General features: G+C 38.1%; 1 protein-coding gene across 1 annotated transcript in view; it reads right to left on the bottom strand.

Annotated features, from left to right (window-relative positions):
- Positions 1–17,990: 17,990 nt before the first annotated feature.
- The window catches only part of LOC138046931 (3-galactosyl-N-acetylglucosaminide 4-alpha-L-fucosyltransferase FUT3-like), a 2,635-nt gene continuing 178 nt past the window's right edge, over positions 17,991–20,447 (bottom strand). The window contains exon 1 of the mRNA XM_068893560.1: positions 17,991–20,447. This exon is cut by the window's right edge and continues 178 nt beyond it. Within this exon, the coding sequence (XP_068749661.1) occupies positions 19,308–20,447 (1,140 nt within the window). The 3' untranslated portion in view covers positions 17,991–19,307.

Below are 20,447 nucleotides of genomic sequence, written 5' to 3'. Positions count from 1 at the left end.
GGCTCTGGAAAACTTATTTTGGATAACATGCGCCGTAGGGTTCTTTTAGGTAAAAATTGGCTATTTGAAACTTACGGCGCCTGCTCACTTCTCGTGCTGACATGAATGCATCAATTAGAGACGCTTTTGATTGTTCTCCACGAAAACCAATGAGAAGACACTTTGTTTCAGGGTTCCCGAGAGCTCTTCTCTCCCTCAGTCATGCGCAAAAGAGAAGAGCTCTGGGGTCGCGATTGATCCACCTTACTAAGTATGCAAAACTTGTGTTTCACTCTCAGAGCCAAAAACTCACGCATTGCTTACTAAATCAGTCGGGTACACAAGAACTGCAACCTTAATCTGGAAATCCATAACGTCATTTTCTCAGTCCTCAATTCAGCTCTCTCTGACTTTTGAGTTGGTAAAAGCGGAGCATTAACACGAAAATGTTACTCGAACTAATAAACAATTAAAGCCCACTTTACACTAGCACGAACATCGGCAGGTGCGGAAGACAGGCCTCAGGTCACAGGCTCAACCTGATCTCTTCTCTGAATTAAAGATTATCGTTAATTTTTCATTTGCTCTGAATTTACTATTCGTTGTTTTTTTGGAAGACTGAGAGTTTGATAACGATTATGGGAAATGGTCATGTTTGTTTTAAAAGACAACGCAAGGGTATGGACACAGGACTCGAACGTGGGGATCTTTGTTGATTTACCCGTCACCTAACCACTTGACCACCACACCGCTAGCTGCGTAGAGTCAACGTTTTAAACAATATTTTACAATGACTGCAAAATTCTCGCGCGCTCATTGGCTAATTTTTATTGTCAATAAGCGGACAGACACAAAAATTTATAACTTATGCGTTTCGAAGAGTGGAACATCGATCTGTCACTTTTTAACCCATAGAATCTCCGTTATTTCTATTAGCCGATAAGAGAGCGAGGCAAGTTATGAATTTGGTCGCGTCAGATTGAATAAAATTGAAGTTTCTCGCATTTTTGTCTCGCTTTCATCTCGTCGTTTGACTTAATTTTGACTCCGCTGTCTTTTTGTTAATGTTAAAATCAAATTGATGTCAGTTTTTCATGCGTCTGTCCTGTTATTGATCATGAATTTCGTCATAACATTGTCAAAGTAGCTGTGGATCCACGAGGCGATAGCCGAGTGGATCCGCAGACTACTTTGACAATGTTGTAACGAAATTCATGATCAATAACAGGACAGACGCATGAAAAACTGACATCAATTTGTTAATTTGATAATGCTACAATCTCGTACCCAGAGTCCTCGGGTTTCTTGGCCAGCGGGTGAGCGCCCGGAGAGACTCTGGGATAATCTATGTGAACTATATTTTTGATTGGCCGATTGCGTAGCAATGGCAGTCCGACAGAAAGTCGGTAAGTAATTCGGAAGCCCCAGAATTTGGAGGGAGATTCAAAATCTAAAACTAGTTTCAATGCTGTTTGATTTTTTCTACTTCAGAAATATATAAATCACAAAAATAATAAAACGACGAGGTTTGAATTATGTCTTTTATTACACATAACATGTGAATTTTATTCCATAAAGCTCATTTCTACAAATCTATACGCTTTATTTTCACATGTGGAAAAGGCTTATACAGCCAATCAGAATGGCGTACAGCTGTTTCACATGTGGAAGTATTACCAATCAACGATAGCGTAAAGGCGTTTACATGCCAATCACTCGTGCATCTCGTGCATCTTGTGCATCTCGTGCAAATCGTACTTTGTTATTGAATTAAATTGAATTTGCATTTGGTTCTATTGTTAGTGAGTTTTTGTTTCTAATTTGCGTTCAGAAAACCATTTTAATGAAAATTCTCGTCTTATGTGTAATAAACAGTTCACGACATAGAAAGTGCTTTGTACGGGGTTTTATTCACTCGTTGTTTGTGTCAAAAACCCTCACTCGCTCGTTCCTCGCTCGTTCGGGTTTTTGACACAAACAACTCGTGAATAAAACCCCGTACACCGCACTTTCGATGACGTAAACTATATACCGCACGGGAATTTTCTCACGCTGCTAAAAAGTGATTACTGTTGCTGTTGCAAAAGTACCGTGGGAAACATTACATCAGTCTCTTTTAGCCATTCAGAATTACGGAAACATCAAATTGTAAAAGAAGAGGACATTTGTGTCGTTCCACAAAAAAATTTGTCGATCGTGTTGCTTGCACGATGGCATTCTCAATGCATTCTGAACGATGGAATGTACGCTGAAACACTAAGAATACACTCACCGAAAGCGTCAGAGGTTTCATCTTCACTTGCTCTTACAGCAAGCCAATGATCATTTCTCCAGTTTCTTTGTGTGTAAGGCTAAAATTCTTGTTTCTCGAACACTTTCAACCCGCCATTTCTACCGTTTACTGTTTACTGTTTACGTAATAAGACCGGAACCCACGTTTTCTGGGAAAATGGAGTCGATTATCCCAGAGTCTCTCCGGGCGCTCACCCGCTGGCCAAAAAGCCCGAGGACTCTGTGTACGAGATTGATAATGCTATATTATCACTCTGCAACAAACAATTTAAGCACTGCAAAAGGTCGGTTACCAAACTTCACGACAAAGTTAAGATTATAAACTCATTGCTTGGGCCTAATTAATTTAGCCTAGGCCTAATAATGTTTATAATAATAATATTTATTAACTTATATTGCGCAGGTTTCAATATAAAATTTTCATCTGCGCATCACAATTCAAAATATTAAAAGTACATTCCTAGTTCAAACTCTAAAAATATAACAACTTAAAAGCAAACACACATGCAGACTCTAAAGAAAAAAGGAAGCGATTTTTTTGTCACAGGGGCACCCAAAGAAATTATTTCCAAACTGCATAATAATAGGCAACAAAACTTAAAAGAAAACGCTAATAAAACATTTTAAAAATTATTTTCAGATTTTGCTAGGAAAAAAAGGTGTTCCGCACTCCAAGGATGATTATGAAGTTATGAGTAAAATTCCAGCTGATAGTGAGGGAAACTCCCAGCAAGAGATCTAAGCCGCTCGCCAAACCACTCAAAACAGGTTTTCACAACATATAGACCTCTTTCATAATGGCGGCCAAGTAAATTATTCTTTTGTTTTAATGCTAATAAGCCCTACTAACCTCGCTACGACGAGGAAATTTCAAAAGAATATTTGTTTTAAAACGAGGGCAGTAGGTCTAATTAACATAAATACAAAAGCATGTAAAGTTGGTCGCCATTTATGAAAGTGGTCTATGACTTGTGACAATTTGAAAGAGCGGTAAGCTTCTCACCGGCGAACGAGTTCCCCTCCAGTCTCTTCCCATCCTCGGAGAGCCAGGGCCAATCAGTCGAGACGGGACAAGAATCGGGACTGGCTTTAAGTTTTCAAGTAAGGCGAGAAGAGCCCCTGACGAGTTCCAGAGCGAATCAAATTCTAATCTTTTGATTGGGCGGAAATTTCCGCAATTGCCTTTTTTCCGCCCAACCATAGGCAGCCCAAGCTCGCGTCACTACAGACAGCCGTTGAGAATTTAAACGCATTATAAGACTTTGTATGGGAAATAAAATATAGTCGATTGTAAAGCTTAAAAAATGCTCAATTTAACTTTTATTCAATAAAATGAATCAAAATGACTCACCTCTGGTGTATTCTTGTGCCTTTTTGAGTTTATTTTACAGTTTCGGGAAGTCCGTGTTTTAAATGTTTTGAGACGAAGTCAAGGCTGCACACTACGATTCCGACCGTTGTCAGCTCAGAGGCGGTTTGCGGCTGGAAAATCCGTCCCAGCAAGATTTTTTCACGCAAAGCTAAAGCCACATCATTTGCGAACCTCCGTGAATGTTTCGTCGTCAAAAATCCCCACACACTTGGCTGGAAATGAGCATTTTCTGCTTCAGATTCCACGATAGCTGATGAATTTAACAGCAACTGATCACCGACGAGGACACGGAGCTTGGGTCCGAGTCATTTCATTTACAACTCTTACCCCATCCCCACAGCGTCACTCGTAACCATGGAGCTGTTCGAGAAGCCGCGGTGGGGATGGGGTAAGTGTTGTAAATGAAATGACTGTACCTCATCGGGTGGAGTTAATTTGACCTCGGACCCAAGCACCGTGTCCTCGTCGGTGATCAGTTGCTGTTAAATTCATCAGCTATCGTGGAATCTGAAGCAGAAAATGCTCATTTCCAGCCAAGTGTGTGGGGATTTTTGACGACGAAACATTCACGGAGGTTCGCAAATGATGTGGCTTTAGCTTTGCGTGAAAAAATCTTGGCTGGGTTGGATTTTCGAGTCGCAAACCGCCTCTGAGCTGACAACGGTCGGAGTCGTAGTGTGCAGCCTTGACTTCGTCTTAGAACATTTAAAACACGGACTTCCCGAAACTATAAAAACTCCAAAAGGCACAAGAATACACCAGAGGTGAGTCATTTTGATTAATTTTATTGAATGAAAGTTAAATTGAGCATTTTTTAGGCTTCAGAATCGACTGTATTTTATTTCCCATACAAAGTCTTATAACGCTTTTAAATTCTCAACGGCTGTCTGTAGTGACGCGAGCTTGGGCTGCCTATGGCCCAACTAGAGAACCTCGTACAGTGAAGTGAGATGGTGATCCCTACGGTCGCCATTTCATTTCTATCGCTCTCTTTGTCTGACTCGTACATCAGACATACCCTGCGACGAAAATTTAGGTCGCAAAGGGACCCTCAAAATACAAAATTCGACCAATTGAACCTAAAAGATTTTGTTAAGTGAGGCCAATTATCTGTACACGTGTCAAAATGCTTGGTCAAAACACCTTCGAAGAGCCGACTAGAAATGAATCAAGAAGAAGACCAATAGCAAGGGAAGGTACTAGTCGTCTTTTACTGTTCCGCTTCTCAAATTACCGTGGTGAATTTTAATTCGCTACGGTAATTGACCGATTACTACGGTAAATTACGGTAATTACGGTTGTTGCACAGGCGAGACATGTCCAAGCATTGACATCGACCTTTTTCAGCATCGCAAATACCTGTCTCTATATAATAGTGTAAATTAATATTGTCAGTGTTACTTTCGTTTTGTTTATTTTATTATTGAATGAGGACTAGAGACAAAAATCTTGATTTCAAAGGTTATTTTCATGCTGTGAATATGGTCATGCACAGTACCCTTTTTCCCTATGGGGTTTTTTGGGGCAGGTTTTTTCTGGCCACCCTGGTAAGCTTACACGTAGCTTTAGTTTATTTATCCTTGCTGTAGCTACGCTCCTTTTTAATTGGTCCCTCATTAAAGTGGGTTATGGCGTTACTCTCAGGCCATATCCAATATTCTCCAGGATTTCTTGGCTTTTTCGTTTCTTGTTTTTCTATTAACTTCTGGTAAGGGCAGAACAACAGATACTTGTTTATGTGCACAATACATCGAAGCATAAAGTCTACAAATACCTATTTTAACTTCAAATGCTTACCCCTGCATAAAATTTCAAATTCCGTTTTCCGTGAATCTTCTCATAATTACACGTGTTACATACGAACCATGGCAATTCACTGGTTCCTCGTTAATCCAATTTATTACTAAGACTTGTTTGCATTACTAATTAACACGAAAAGGGATAACTTGGGAATTTTTAACAATATATCGCTTTAATCTAACCCAAAATCATTCAGATATCCAAAACGTCCTATGCATGATCCATTTCCTTCGCTTTTGGGTTTTTCAGCATTATGATTTGCAGTTTGTTTTAGATTTCCAATTACAAACTCTATTTTGATTGGTCACTCTATCTCACTGTGTAAATAGTTCACCCTGAATTCAAAATAAATACGTTCCGTTTCTGAGAGAACAAAACAACAACATTATTTTACAAATCGTACAAATAGTGTTTCAAACATCATTTTGCGTTTACCTGTTTATCCACGCTTTTGCAAAAGTGTTACATACCACGTGCTTAGATTTAAACGCATACCTGAGGTAGCTCCTATAGTTGTGTTTACGAGCAAGTGATCTCCTTGGCTAGTAATACGATGAAATGGGGATGACCTCGGTACATTGTTAACCAAATACGTTTCAGCAAGTTTCCTCCTCAGTTTTTCTGCTGTTATAAAATAGACGTCTCAGCCTTTTCTATGTTATTCTACTCGGTTCTCGGGCACGTCTATGTCAATGCACACGCAAATCACAACTAAAGTAAACACACTTTTGCTTATCGAGACCTGTATTTCTCCTTTGGAATCAAGTCTTTATTATCACTGAGAATCAAATAACTAACTGTACAGCCTTTCAAACTACATCAAAATTATTTTCTAAAGAGCTGATCTCAGTCTCCACTGATGACATCAAATCTTGTAAAACCAGAACAGAACTATATAGACAAGATGGCAGTGAACACGATCGCTTATAAGGCTAGTTGAACAAAGGATATAAGCTAGACCACTACAAGAAACAAACTTTTTAACAATAAAAAACAAAAAAACAAAGCAATAGACAAAAAACTTATCTCCGTAGTCAATGGTACACTGAGCGGGAGGCTGTTTGTCCCCGGTGAAAATGGTACAAGCGTGAGGCCATTTGTTGCTGTGCCAATGTTTTTACTTTGTCTTCAGAATATTCCAATATGGCGTCCATTTGTTTGTGCAGTTACTTTCTTTGTCGTTGTCATCTTCAAAGTAGTTCTCAATAAGGTACCCGCTGCTCATTAAAGAATTAGTATTTTGACTTGCATCACTTTTAATAGTTGCGTCCATTTCAGTTACATTCGAGTATATTCTTGTTTCATTCAGGTCGCGGAACGATCCGTTTCGAAGCTGACGCTTGACATCTTTTTAGTGTGGGTCTACCGCGAAAAGCCTATGCCTTTCTTTGTATGTGTTTTGAGCGCCCCAAGAAGAAATCGATTAAGCCAACGCAACGTCGATCTTCAGTAATCCCACACAACGCATCACAGTGCCCTTCATGACCTTGGATTACGTGGTTTGCTTTAAATAACCATTGTAAACAGCGCCACGTGGCTTCTATTGTGCATTACCCAACCAAAACACCGCCACGTGCTTTCTATTGTGCATTGCCCAATCAAACACCGCCACGTTTTTCTATTGTGCATTTTGCTGTGCAGGAAAAAAAACTGAAATCTAACGTCTTTTATAACTCGTGCCCCTACGGGCCCGAGTAATTATAAATTGACTGACAAAATACCAGTTATATTTCATAATCTTAGCGGCTATCATAGTCATTTTATAAGGCAAAATATTGGTGAAATAGCTAAAAAACACTCTTACAAAAACAAAAATGGTGAAGAATGTCAAATGAATATTAATGCTATTCCAAATAATATGGAAAAAATTATGGTTTTCATGCTTGGTACCGTAATTTCCGGACGTTTACCCGCACGGCAGATTACCCGCAGCGGTCTATTTTTGTCGTAAGGAGAAAAAAAGTTTAAACGATTACCCGCACTGGCCTATTACCCGCACCCCAAAACAAAAGAAAATAATGCTACTGTATTACTGGGATAAGAACTCACAAACTTGGAGCGATGAATATTCCGTGTTGTTGTTTACAAAGCGAAAGATCGATAACATTTTCTGCTAAGAATTGGCTGTTAACAATGCAGCCTTAAACACTCTCCTTAGCCATTTCTGGTTTGTCTTGTTAAAACGACCTAAATGTCAATGTATTAACGCTAACGGGTAATCGCCCGGAAATTACGGTAATCATTTAACATTTACTGATAGCTTACAATTTTTTAATTCAAGTCTTGAAAAATTGGTAGTTAAACTGTAAAACTTTTCTTTTCTTGGCAAATCAGTTTCATAAAATTTTCAAATGAATCCATATAATCATAAGGATAAATTCCTTTTTGTTACATGATCAAGCATTTAAATACACAAAAGAAGAATTTAAAATCATTTTCAGATTATGAAAGAAAAAGGAAGTTATCCTTATGATTATATGGATTCATTTGAAAATTTTATGAAACTGATTTGCCAAGAAAAGAAAAGTTTTACAGTTTAACTAGACGCTCGATGAGCGTATACTGGGTTGCCTGTGGTACGTGTTACTCAAAAACAGAAGGGACTGATTTGGGTGGTATTGAACTGCAGCGTTCCAGTCAATTTTTTCAAGTCGGGGGTCATTAAGACCATTTAAGGGGTCACCCAGAAGTCGTGCCAACAGAGGCCCATTGGCTCACACGTTGATACGACGAAACAGATCTTTTTCTGAGATCAAAAACTTGGCTACCAGCTTATTAATCATTAATATTTTGTCAGAAACAAAAAAAACCTGTCATCTTTAGAAAAAATAGGCACGTATCGCGTACGTGTGGTAGTGCAGTAACATAGCTTCTGGGCTGACATGTTGATAATTTTCGAGTTCCCTCACAACTTTTTTTCACCACAAGTTTAAGCGTGCCCTCTGAGCATCTGACAGCTTCGTAATACCATAGTTCACTGAAGTTAAACCCTGTTCAGCGAGGTTAGTGTTTGGATGGGAGACCAAAACAATATACCCCTCACGAAACAGAAGCATCGGACCGAAAATACCATGAACGCTAACAAATGCGAACTCAGCAAGGTACATATTTTGTTAGCTTGCTTTATGCAAAACAAGAACATCATTCTAAAAGCTTACTCTACGGAAAAAGTAGGTTCTGGAGGTAATTTTGAGAGTGGAAATCAAGGTTACGCGGCAGACGGCAAATACAAACTCACGATTTAATTCAGTTAACACACCAGAAGACGCTAACCTCATTTTGACAAGAAAATGCTTTACTATTGCCATTAAAAACTATCCAGTTAAGCTCGCATATCATAAAACATGATGAATTCATAAAGGCCACCTTTTCCAGCGAACAATGTTTTGAAACAAACAACATATTTGCTATTAGAGGCCAAAACCCCTTCTATTTCATTACGTGCGTGAAGAGAAGAAACTCAATCGTGTCAAATATGCGCAATATTGCAACAAACCAAATTTCAGGATCAAACCGTTTCCATGAAGAACCCTTTCCTTGAATAATGAAGCACAAAATACACGACAAGCTTTCTTTCAAATAATTCTTGGCTGTTACATTTCCAATTATTTTTTTTACCTGAAGACTGTGCAGAGTTGATCAGAGATCCACGTAAGGTGTTGGTTTTTCACCGCCTGCCTGGTTTATCCAACTGACTTTACATTATTGAGCTTGATAAGGGTATATTTTATTCAAAGATCCACTAAAACGCCATTCGCGTTACATGACTTTCGACGCCATTGCAGGCTAAGTTAATGATTCTCCTGTGTCCACCAGAGAAATCTACGCATTTCCACTACCCTCTCGATCCTAAGAAAATACGCGCAGAGGGCTCTATGCACAAAGACACCACTTACCAGGGGAGTGACAGGCAAGACCTTTACCGACACGGAAAAAAAAAATCTACCCATTTTCCGACTGGGATTGCCATACGGCAACCCAGTAAAAAACCCACGAAATTAAACACAGATTCCGACTGGGTTTGCCATACTGGCAACCCAGTAAAAAACCACGAAATAAAACCCAGATTCCGACTGGGTTTGGCAACCCAGTAATGATGAAAAAATATCAGATGATCAATACAACCATGCTAAAAATGTATGGAATACTTTCAACTTAAAATCAATGGGTGAATATGATGACTTATATCTAAAATCTGATATCCTATTGTTAGCTGATGTTTTTGAAAATTTTAGAAAAACTTGCATTAGATATTATAAATTAGATCCATGTCATTATTTTAGTTCTCCTGGTTTAAGTTGGGATGCTATGTTGAAAATGACTAATATAAAATTAGAACTGATTACTGACATTGATATGTATCAATTCATAGAAAAAGGACTAAGATGAGGAGTTAGTTATATTGCTAATAGATATTCAAAAGCAAATAGTAAATATATGAAAAAATACGATGAAAAATTACCTGCAAAATATATTATGTATTTAGATGCAAATAATGTTTATGGTTATTCTTATTGACTTAGCTAAATATAAAGATGACATTAAAAAAGGATTGATTCTTGAAGTTGATCTCAAATATCCAAAAGAATTACATGATTTGCATAATGATTATCCTCTTGCTCCTGAAAAAATTTAAGTTGCAAAAGATATGCTTTCAAATTATTCTAAAAATATTGCTGAAAAATTTAATTTATCAACGGATTTAGTTCATAAATTAATTTCTACATTAAGAAATAAAGAAAAGTGTGTTAATCATTATAGAAACCTTCAAATATAACTTGATTTAGGTCTTAAAATAACTAAAGTTCATCGTGTTTTTGAATTTAATCAATCGTCATGGTTAAAACAGTATATTGACTTTAATACACAAAAAAGAGCAATGGCCAAAAATGCATTTGAAAAAGATTTCTTCAAACTTATGAATAATAGTGTTTATGGTAAAACAATGGAAAATTTACGAAAAAAGAGCTGATGTAAGATTAGTTACCGATGAACAAAAATTATTGAAATTAGCTGCAAAACCAACTAATGTATCTAGTAAAATATTTAATGAAAATTTAGTAGCTGTTCATAAGATTAAAGAAACATTGACATTAAACAGACCTGCATATGTAGGTATGTGTATTTTAGATCTTAGTAAGACTTTAATGTATGATTTCCATTATAATTACATCAAAATTTGGAAATAAATCTAAGCTTTTATTCACTGATACAGACTCGCTGACTTATGAAATTGAAACTAAAAATGTATACAAAGACTTTTGTAATGACAAAGATAATTTCAGTGATTATCTAGAAAATAGTAGATTCTATGATAAAAGTAATAAAAAAGTAGTAAGCAAATTCAAAGATGAAGCTTCTTTAATTTCAATTACTGAATTCATCGGCTTGCGATCTAAAATGAATTCATATATCAAAGACAATGATCAAAATAATAAAACAGCAAAAGGAGTTAAAAGGATTGTAATAGAAAAAAATCTCAAACATGAAGACTATAAACAAACGCTTTTTAATAACAGACAAATTCATCATAAAATGAAAAGCATTAGAAGCAAAAATCATCAACTTGCAAGCTATGAGCTGAATAAAATTTCATTGTCATGCTTCGATGACAAACAATATTTATTAGGCGACGGAATAAAATCATATGCTTATGGTCATTATAAAATCAACACACTAAAACAATCTGAATAATAAAGTTTACTAATAAAGTTTACTTACAAAGTTTAGTTAGACACGAGTAAACTCGAAAAGTTGCATTGTCGAGGTTGGGGTGAAGTTTGATCCTAGCTGCAATCATAGCTGTGAATAGAAAGAACTTTTTTGTGCATCTGAAGGTGCTAAGTTACAGCATCAATGGGTAGCTTCTTGTAAATCCAGTCAGAAATTAGTATGGAATGAAAACAAATTGAATGCTATGGCCAATGGGAGGCTGAGACTGAATGGAATTTGCTTGAGCAAGATTGTTTAGTCAGCATCTGCTCCATTGTGCTCTGATATCTGACTGATTTTTGAAAAAGGTGGCTGCTTAGATTTTCGGTTGAAAACAGGCAAAGGCTGCTTTAGACCTCTTGCAGCGGTCTTAGAACCAGGGGGGCTCCGTCAAGACATGCCTGTACAAAATCTAGAGGCTCTAAGCTTTGATTTGAATGTTAGTTTGCACTTATAAGAGCAAAGCAAAGTTAGTTTAGGAGGGGTTGATTATACCCTGAGTTAGAGTTTGTGCCTTGGTTTAAATAAAATAACTTGTCAGTATTTCTGTGACACTACTTGGCAGAAATTGATCGCCTATGACTTAGAAATGACCAACAAGCCAATTCTCTTATATAGGACTTGATCAAAATTTAAGTCAGGAAGTCAGAAAATGTCTTAGCTTGACCCTTCAGGTGCCACAGGGATCCCCATGCAAGGAACAGTAAAATAATTATTAGACACGAGTAAACTCGAGAAGTTGCATTGTCGAGGTTGGGGTAAAGTTTGATCCTAGCTGCAATCATAGCTGTGAATAGAAAGAACTTTTTTGTGCATCTGAAGGTGCTAAGTTACAGCATCAATGGGTAGCTTTTTGTAAATCCAGTCAGAAATTTGTATGGAATGAAAACAAATTGAATGCTATGGCCAATTTGAGGCTCAGCCTGAATGGCCGATTTTGCTGTGACATGAATACAACTGAGTTCTTGAAAATGGTTACCGTCACTTGCTACTACCTGTCCACACGTTTGACAAAGACATGTTCTGCCTGCCAATCAAAATTCAACGTTTTGACACTCAAACGTCAAAGTTTACCCGCCCACTTGGGAACGTTTTGGCACCAGTTACGCACATGATCGTAGCTGATTTATTTGCCGTTTGGCAAGACATGGCTTTTACATTAAATAAACTAGGTAGGAATTTCAAGCAAGGTGTTCAATACTGCAAAGGACAAAATGCCCGTAAGTGTTGCTGACTTTGCTTCCTGTGAAGTGTTTGCGGAGTGGTGCCAAAACGTTCCAAAGTGGGCGGGTAAACTTTGAAGTTTGATTGTCAAAACTTTGAATTTTGACTGGCCGGCAGAACATGTTTTTGTCAAGCGCGTGGACAGGTAGTTGCAAGCGACTGTAAAAAGTGTTTTTAGGGTTTCTCCTTTTTGCTTCTTTTACATTTTTTCCTCTTATATTTGTCGTTATTTTTCTTTTTCTCCACCGTCTTTTTTTATGACTCGTATTGTGCAGGTTATGCATGTTGAAAAAAGGAACAAATGTATATTTGGAGGAGCCAAGGAAGGGTTTTGTAGGTGTAAGGACTTTAACACATGTTAGCACCATTTAAGCTGCCATTAGCAGTTTTTATTAACCATCAATTAAAATCTTTTAGTCTTCTTCAGGGAGAGTTTGGCTGTTGGAATAGAACTGGCATTGTTCATCGTTGTAGTTCCAGAGCAGCTCCGTGGTCTGGGCAATATCGTGCAATGCGACGAAGAATATTCTAGGGTTATTAGAGTGCTTATTTGAGCGAATGATTCATGGTTGAACCCCATGTCAAGGAGCTTCTCGGGTTGCCTTCATATGGATCAATTCTGCAAGAAAATGGAATTGTCTTTTTAGAGGCGGAATATTTAAAAGGTAATTTCACCATTTAGTGTGTAAAATTGACAGTACATCTCAGGCACGCTTTCTACTAAAGCGGGTAATAGTGCGTTTTTCCTCGAGTGACAATATCGTAGTGCCGGTGTATTTCTGTGAATATGGCAAGTAGTTGCCAAGTATGAAAAAAGAGTGGGTGGCGATCATGAATGTTTGAAGCGTATGAAACTTGTAAAGTCAACCAAGATTAGCGTGCTCTGTACAGGGAAGTTATTCAAAACATTTAATTTTAGTTGAAAGCGACAAAATACATTTGTCCTTCCTTGATTGGCACATGATATATCAACTTGTACTGTAGTTTAATTTGTTCATTTCATTCTCCACAACGTTTGTGCTTTACCAGAAAAAGTGTAATTTATGTGTGCTTTTAAAGCCTATCCTTTTTTTTCTTTTCACTAGGCATTGCGGCAGCCATTTTGGTGTTCTCCAGAAAGAGATGGTGGTGGCCACCCATTGAATCAATGGCTTACTTAACCGTCTGTTTGTTCTCTGGAAAAAGGGGCGCCGCTATTCATTATGATAATTGTAGACAGAGGACAATGAGCCTAATGTTGATAATAAGGCGGCAAAAATGAACTTGCCTACATTTCATCCAATACGACTGTGAGTCAAAGACATTATGTGTTTACGAAAACTCACCCAATTTGTAGTGCCCCACTTGCGATGACCATTAGGGTGCAAGGCCAGCCCTGGTCCCTGTACAATGCTTCACGCCTCTCAGCCTCGTCAAGTGAAATGCGCTCTCCCTCGTATTCGCAAATGATTTCGCATTTTTCTATGTCTCGTGAGGCAAAGGCACAAGTTCCCGCTCCCCGAGGATCACTGGGTACATCATGTAACTAAAATACAATTTAACACTTTTGTGAGTAAAATAATTATTTTTAAGTGACAAGTATTTGTGCCTTGGGAAAGCAAATAGCAAAATACTTACTTCAATTGGTGGGTCAGGTTTTGGATTTTCTCCCATATAATGCTGCAGGCGTTGGAGCATGACTCTTCCACCAAATTCTAGGGCAGGTCGTCTTCGGGGTCTTTGCAACTCAATTCCGGAATAGCCTCGGATTTTTCCAGATTGTACCCCCGACCGAACATCCCAGTTATTTGAGAGAGCGAAGTGCTCAAGTTCTTTTTTCAATTGCTGAAGAAAGAGCAATATTTTTTTTTTAAGAGAAAGGCATTTAAATACTGTGGGACAACATAGCGCCGTTGACTTAATTTTTTCGCCTCACGTTGTAAAAGGCAGCCTTCTTAATAAGGTATTTGGTCTGGTCATGGTTACTGTCACCGTCAGTCCACAACCGCGCAACCGCGCACCGGTGGCTCAGTTGGTTAAGCACCGGGCTGTCACGCGGGAGGTCGTGAGTTCAACTCCGGCAGGACCAACACTCAGGGTCTTTAAATAACTGAGGAGAAAGTGCTGTCTTTGTAATGACATCTGCAAATGATTAGACTTTCAAGTCTTCTCGGATAAGGACAATAAACCGGAGGTCCCGTCTCACAAACCTTGTTCACATATAACACTGTGGGACGTTAAAGAACCCACACACTATTCGAAAAGAGTAGGGGACGTGGTTCCCGGTGTTGTGGCCTATCTTCATCACTCACTTACATCATCACTCATCATGGGTTGGGAGGGTTCAGTGGGCTCATAAATGGACTGATAGCGGCTGCCATCGGCGCCCTTAGTATGCTGATGTCCGAGCCCACTGCAAAAATGTAAATAGGACACGTATGTTTGTCCTATCAATCAATCGCGACATTACACAAGGCTACTGTTTGACAATAGTCTTCAAAAATCTCCTCGCTTGGCACAAATGTTTCGTTGCTCCCCTGTTTTACGGCCAGGCTGACAAATCGCCTTAAAAAAGAGCATATTGTGCCGCGTTTTTGTTTTAAAATAACTTGCCTCGTATTTGCAAACCTCGACATTTTGAGTTAGTCCTTCTGGAACGAAAGGTAAATCCCAAATGATTCCACGTTTTTTAGGTCACGCTTTCTAATTTTCCGATCATCGCAAATTAACACTTGTGGTTACGGCTCAGCCCGAAAATTTTCCCACGGTTCGAAAGTAGCAATCATGCTTCTCTCAGGAACCAATTCATGGGGCACGACAGCATTTTCTCAAACTTGCAAGCAAAAAGTCGACACAAGTACTGTTCAAGTATTTTTTTTTCTTATTTCTTCTTTTTCTTTTTCTTTTATTAGCTTTTCCCTGAGTTTGTAGGGCCTTGTAATCGAAAACATGTATTAATGTGGGAAGTAGATCTTGTTGTCGTTTTGTGAGGTAGCTGATAACAAATAAATGAATCACTCAAACCTTCCAATCAAGGTAAACTATTTGTACTTGTGGTAATGTAAATTTCGTATTTTACTGTTGTTTGAAGACAGACAGCAGTGAAAAGACAAAGTTCTTCAAAGGGTGTCAACGCCACAGCGGGAACAACATGAACGTCTAGCCTATGGAATTACAGAACAATAATTTGCATGTTTTTCCCAAAGAAATCTGCACTAAAATACCTTTCCTGTCACTATTTCCTTTTGTATTAACCTTTCTCGTTGATAATCGAATTTTTTAAAAGTTCGTCTCTTATATTCGTTTAAAACAGTAATGATGGAGATGATGATCAGCATTTCCATATAATCCCCGTACGTTATCTGAAAATGCTAATATGCTGAAAAATTACCTGGAACGAAAGACCAGTTCTATTTTACTGTTGCGCATAAATTGTCACCCCTGACGCAGCATTTTCGTCCAAACTTGAACGTTTGGTGTGTTGTGTAAGCAATTAAAAATTCAAATACGAGTTAATTGTGTGCAATCAGTGTGTCAATGTTGTGTGTGTTGAGGCAAGTACTTTCAAACAATAGGGAACAAATTTGCAAACTACAGGAACAAAAGACCTTTTGTTTTGACAGCCAATGAGGCTCTGGTTGGCACATCAAAAGGGAGCTTAAGCATGCGCGTTTTTGAGACGCGGACGGCAACCAAAAGAGAAAATTTCGCGTGCCAGGACAGTGCTGTCTCACAGATTTTTATACTAATCATCTCTAATGGAGAAAAGATACTTAGCAATGGAAATGTGTTTGTGGGAAGACAAGTTAAAAGGGAAAACAACTCACTTCCGCTTGCCGTCCGCGTCTCAAAAAAGCGCGTGCTTAAGCTCCCTAAATGACAATAGGTGACGCCAACGTCTCTTCGCTATTCGGGTAACCCTGTTCAGATTTTCCATCTTCAGTTTTTTAAAAGCCAATCAACGCTCAATGTTCAGTTTCGAAGTTAACAAGCGCGCGCGCACTCTGTTTTACAGTTATACTGAATAATGTCATTTTTGTAACGACACTTTTTAACGAACATGCAGTTGCAACCTATAACGATAACCGGCGGACTTTGGAAACATGCCTCAAAATCTAAAAAAGGCATGTGCTTTTTTGGTTAACCCATGTACAATTACGGATATTTTGCGGTTATGCCAAAGGATCGGTGAGTGAAACGGGTAACAACTCTGAAAGTACAAATCTTGATTTTTAATCATTAATGGCGGTGGACGGACTCACAAGCACCCTAACCCTCCAACTGGATTTTGACAAATCTCTTAAAACACCCAAAGTTCCTGCTCAAGACGCATACTACTCTGTGAGGGTTAGAACGCATTTACTGGGAATATACTGTGCAAACTACGGAAAGATATACTGTTTTTTTTTACGACGAGACCACTGGTACCACGGGACCAAACGAGGTAATTTCTCTCCTCGATTACTTAATTAACCGGCTCCAAAATGAACTTGGAAGGCATGACCATTTGATAATTTGGTCTGACAATGCTCCGGAACAGTTGAAGGAATGTTATCTTTTCTTTTATTTGGACTACATTGTTCGGCTAGGACAATTTCTTCGGGCCGATTTCAAGTTTTTATTGGAAGGTCACACCTACTCTGTTTGTGATAGACGATTTGGAAGTATACAAACGTTATTTAAAAAACGTGAAATCATTGCCATCCCTAGACAGTGGGCGACCGTTTTGGAGGAAAGTAATCTATCAAATGTGGATGAGCCATGATTAAAGACTTCAAGTCTTTCCTTCGACTTCGATACGTAAGCCGAAACGAGGATATAGATGTATTTGTAAGCATGATGCAAATTATGTATCAGAATTTTGCTCGTTCGCTGATATTTTCCTCTTAAAATTTAAAAATGTGCCGTTTTTAAATTGTTAGAATCTGTTTTGTGAATTGTAAGTAGAAAATTGCCAATATATTCGCTCGTTTATGAAAGTCAGCTCATTTGTGTCACTGGATTGTTTTTCCGCGTTCGGCCCGCAGACTGTTGAAATCGAAAATCTCAAGTAATTCCCACACTCGGTCGCATTTTGAAATGTTAACATCAGCAGCGTTATAAACTCATTAAAAAAGTTATTATAAACTGAAAAATGAGGGTAGGTTAGGTTTTGAGCTGTGGCCACGGTTTGCTGATTTTGCTTGATTTTTCTGTGCATTCGCTCTTAAACTCATGAGCAACAGTGTATTTGGAAAAACAATGGAAAATTTGCGGAAAAGAGTTGATGTCAGACTTATAACAGATTATAACAAATTAGCATCAAAACCAACTTATGTTAGTAGCAAAATCTTCAACGATAATCTAGTAGCTGTGCATAAGATCAAAGAAACAGACGTGCTTACATAGGTATGTGTATATTAGATCTAAGCAAGATGCTAATGTATGATTTTCATCATAATTTTATCAAACAAAAGTACAATAATAAAGCAAAATTATTATTCACAGGCAGACTCGTTGACTTATGAAATTGAAACCGATGATGTGTATCAAAACTTTTGGAATAGAATAAATTATAAATTTTATGACAAAACAAATAAAAAGGTCATTGGTAAATTCAAAGATGAGGCAGCTGGTGTAGTTATAAAAGAATTTATTGGCCTCAGAAGTAAAATGTACTCTTACACCAAGGATAATAATCAAAATAGCAAAACAGCAAAAGGTATCAAAAAGATTGTGATCAAAAAAGACATCAAACATGAAGACTACAAACAAACACTATTTAATAACAGGCAAATGTATCATACAATGAAAACCATTCGAAGCAGCTATCATCAACTTGGAAGCTATGAGCTCAATAAGGTATCATTGTCTTGTTTTGATAATAAAATATATTTATTAGACAATGGAATAGAATCATATGCTTACGGGCATTATAAAATCAACACACTAAAACGATATAGATAACAAAGTTTACTAATAAAGTTTACTTATAAAGTTTACTCATAAAATTTATCGACAAAACTATTTTGCATATAAATATGAGATCATTTTCATGGGAAACCCACTTTCTTTATTTCCTACAATGTCACGCTATGGTGATTATGCGAATATTTAAACGCATTTCAACTTTGCTGACAAACATTACTTACAAAATTGACTCATAAAGTTTATGGTGATTCGTAAATTGATAACAGTTGTGTTAAATACGTGTGAGAAAGCAATGATAATAGGGTTTTAGAAAAGCTACAAGTAGTAAATAGTTCTCAGAAACTACAAAAGTTCGTCATGATTCTACACTCGAGCTGAACAAAAAACTATCAAAAACGAAACCAAAAAACCCTAGTGCTCGCTTCTCGAGAGAACAGACAAACAGCCGAAACTGTTCTGTGCCTGCCCCTTACGGCACTGAAAAAAGTACCGTACGGCCTTTGGTCGAGGAACTAATCTTAGCCCAAAGGCCCTATTATCATTGCTTTCTCACACGTATTTAACAAACTGCAGAAACTACAAAACAGAGCAGCCCGTGTCTTGACCTACTCTAACTATGACGCTGATGTCAACAATTTGTTTGAACTCTTAGGATGGAAATCCCTAGTCTCTTAAAGGCAAATTGAAAGAGCAACAATGGTATTTAAATCCCTACAGGGACTAGCACCTGAGTATCTCTGCTCGAAATTTGTCCATCGCGACTCTGGTTATTGTTTGAGAGACTCTGTGAATAAGGTAAATGTTCCGCAACCGCGCACAAACTACTACAAAAACAGCTTTACCTATAGTGGCGCAGTTTTGTGGAACAGTTTGCCATTAGAACTAACGAAAGCAGATTCCCTCAATCAATTCAAACGACTGATTAAAGAGGTTATCTAGGCCATTATTCTAAACACGGCATTCATGGAAAGCAGCTTTTATTTTTTGATATTGAGTAAGATAGTTAATGTAGTTTACATAGTTTTATCTATACTTGGTTTTAAATTTTTAATTGTACATACGGTTTTATATTGCTGATGAATTGTATCGTGGTTAAATAAAGATAAAAAAAATAAATAAATAAATAAATAAGTGTCGAAAAGTTGGACGGGGATGCGGGGAGAGGGGACGCGGCGACGTGGGGACGTGGGGACTCGGCGATAAATTTGCGAATTTTATCCTCGTTTTTTCCACAAGATTTTGCCACTCCCCAAAATTCGTCCAAGTTGTACACTTTTGATGGCAGGGTATCGTTGTGCAACGCTGCACAAACCTTGCATGTCCACGATTCAGGAAAGGATAGTTTAAATTCTTTCCTCCAGTGGAAATACTCGTTGTATGCAGTGTCATTTGAATCTAAGTAAAGGAGATATTTCACAAGAGCGTCGACGGACTGGAAACTCGCAACGTCGATAAACGAGCCGGGAATAGCGAGTTGCTCGTCTTTATAGGAAGCTCCACCCATCACAACAGGGACAATATTGTGGTCGAGCGGTACGTACCAGTATTTTTCTGTTATATAATCAACGCAGAACGAATTTTCAAAAGCAAAATAGAATTTGTAACGCAATAGCTTCTGACTGCATTCCGGAGACCCTCTTGGACACGATTCATAATGATTAAATTTTTTTGAGCAGGATCCAAAAATATCCATTTTGATGAATTTCATAAGTGTTCTGACAAACTCGTCTCTGAGCAGGCCGCAGTGACTTGCGATCCAAACAGCCAGTTTGTCTTTTCCCTCCGCAAAGTTGGTAGTCTGCGTCGCCTGAAACTGAATCTCGTTGGGTTCCAATCGTGTGTAATGTCGATAGGGTAGGAAAAAATCTGAAGCCTTCCTATAGGTCATGGTCCAATTAAAGAGGCCGTTGTAAGAAGCGACATCGGTAAAATCATTTACCGGACTTTCATGCATGAAATATATCCATCGCTGTTGTGCTAGTTTTCTCTTCTTCATCTGCACCATGTGTGATACACTTGGCAAATCTCTGCCGTGAAACAAAACTGCATCGCTCTTAATAAGGTCATTTCGGTTGTAAGTTATCCGACACGCTTGTTCACGACAACCGATGCCCCGGGAGTGCGTGAAATCGTGATCTGTCTTGAGGCCCGGCCATGGTATACGACCGAACAACGGCGT

Source organism: Montipora capricornis, chromosome 4 (genome assembly GCF_036669925.1).
Source record: "Montipora capricornis isolate CH-2021 chromosome 4, ASM3666992v2, whole genome shotgun sequence".
Taxonomy (NCBI): domain Eukaryota; kingdom Metazoa; phylum Cnidaria; class Anthozoa; order Scleractinia; family Acroporidae; genus Montipora; species Montipora capricornis.
Note: the sequence above shows the minus strand (reverse complement) of the source record. Positions and strands in the feature narration are given on the sequence as shown.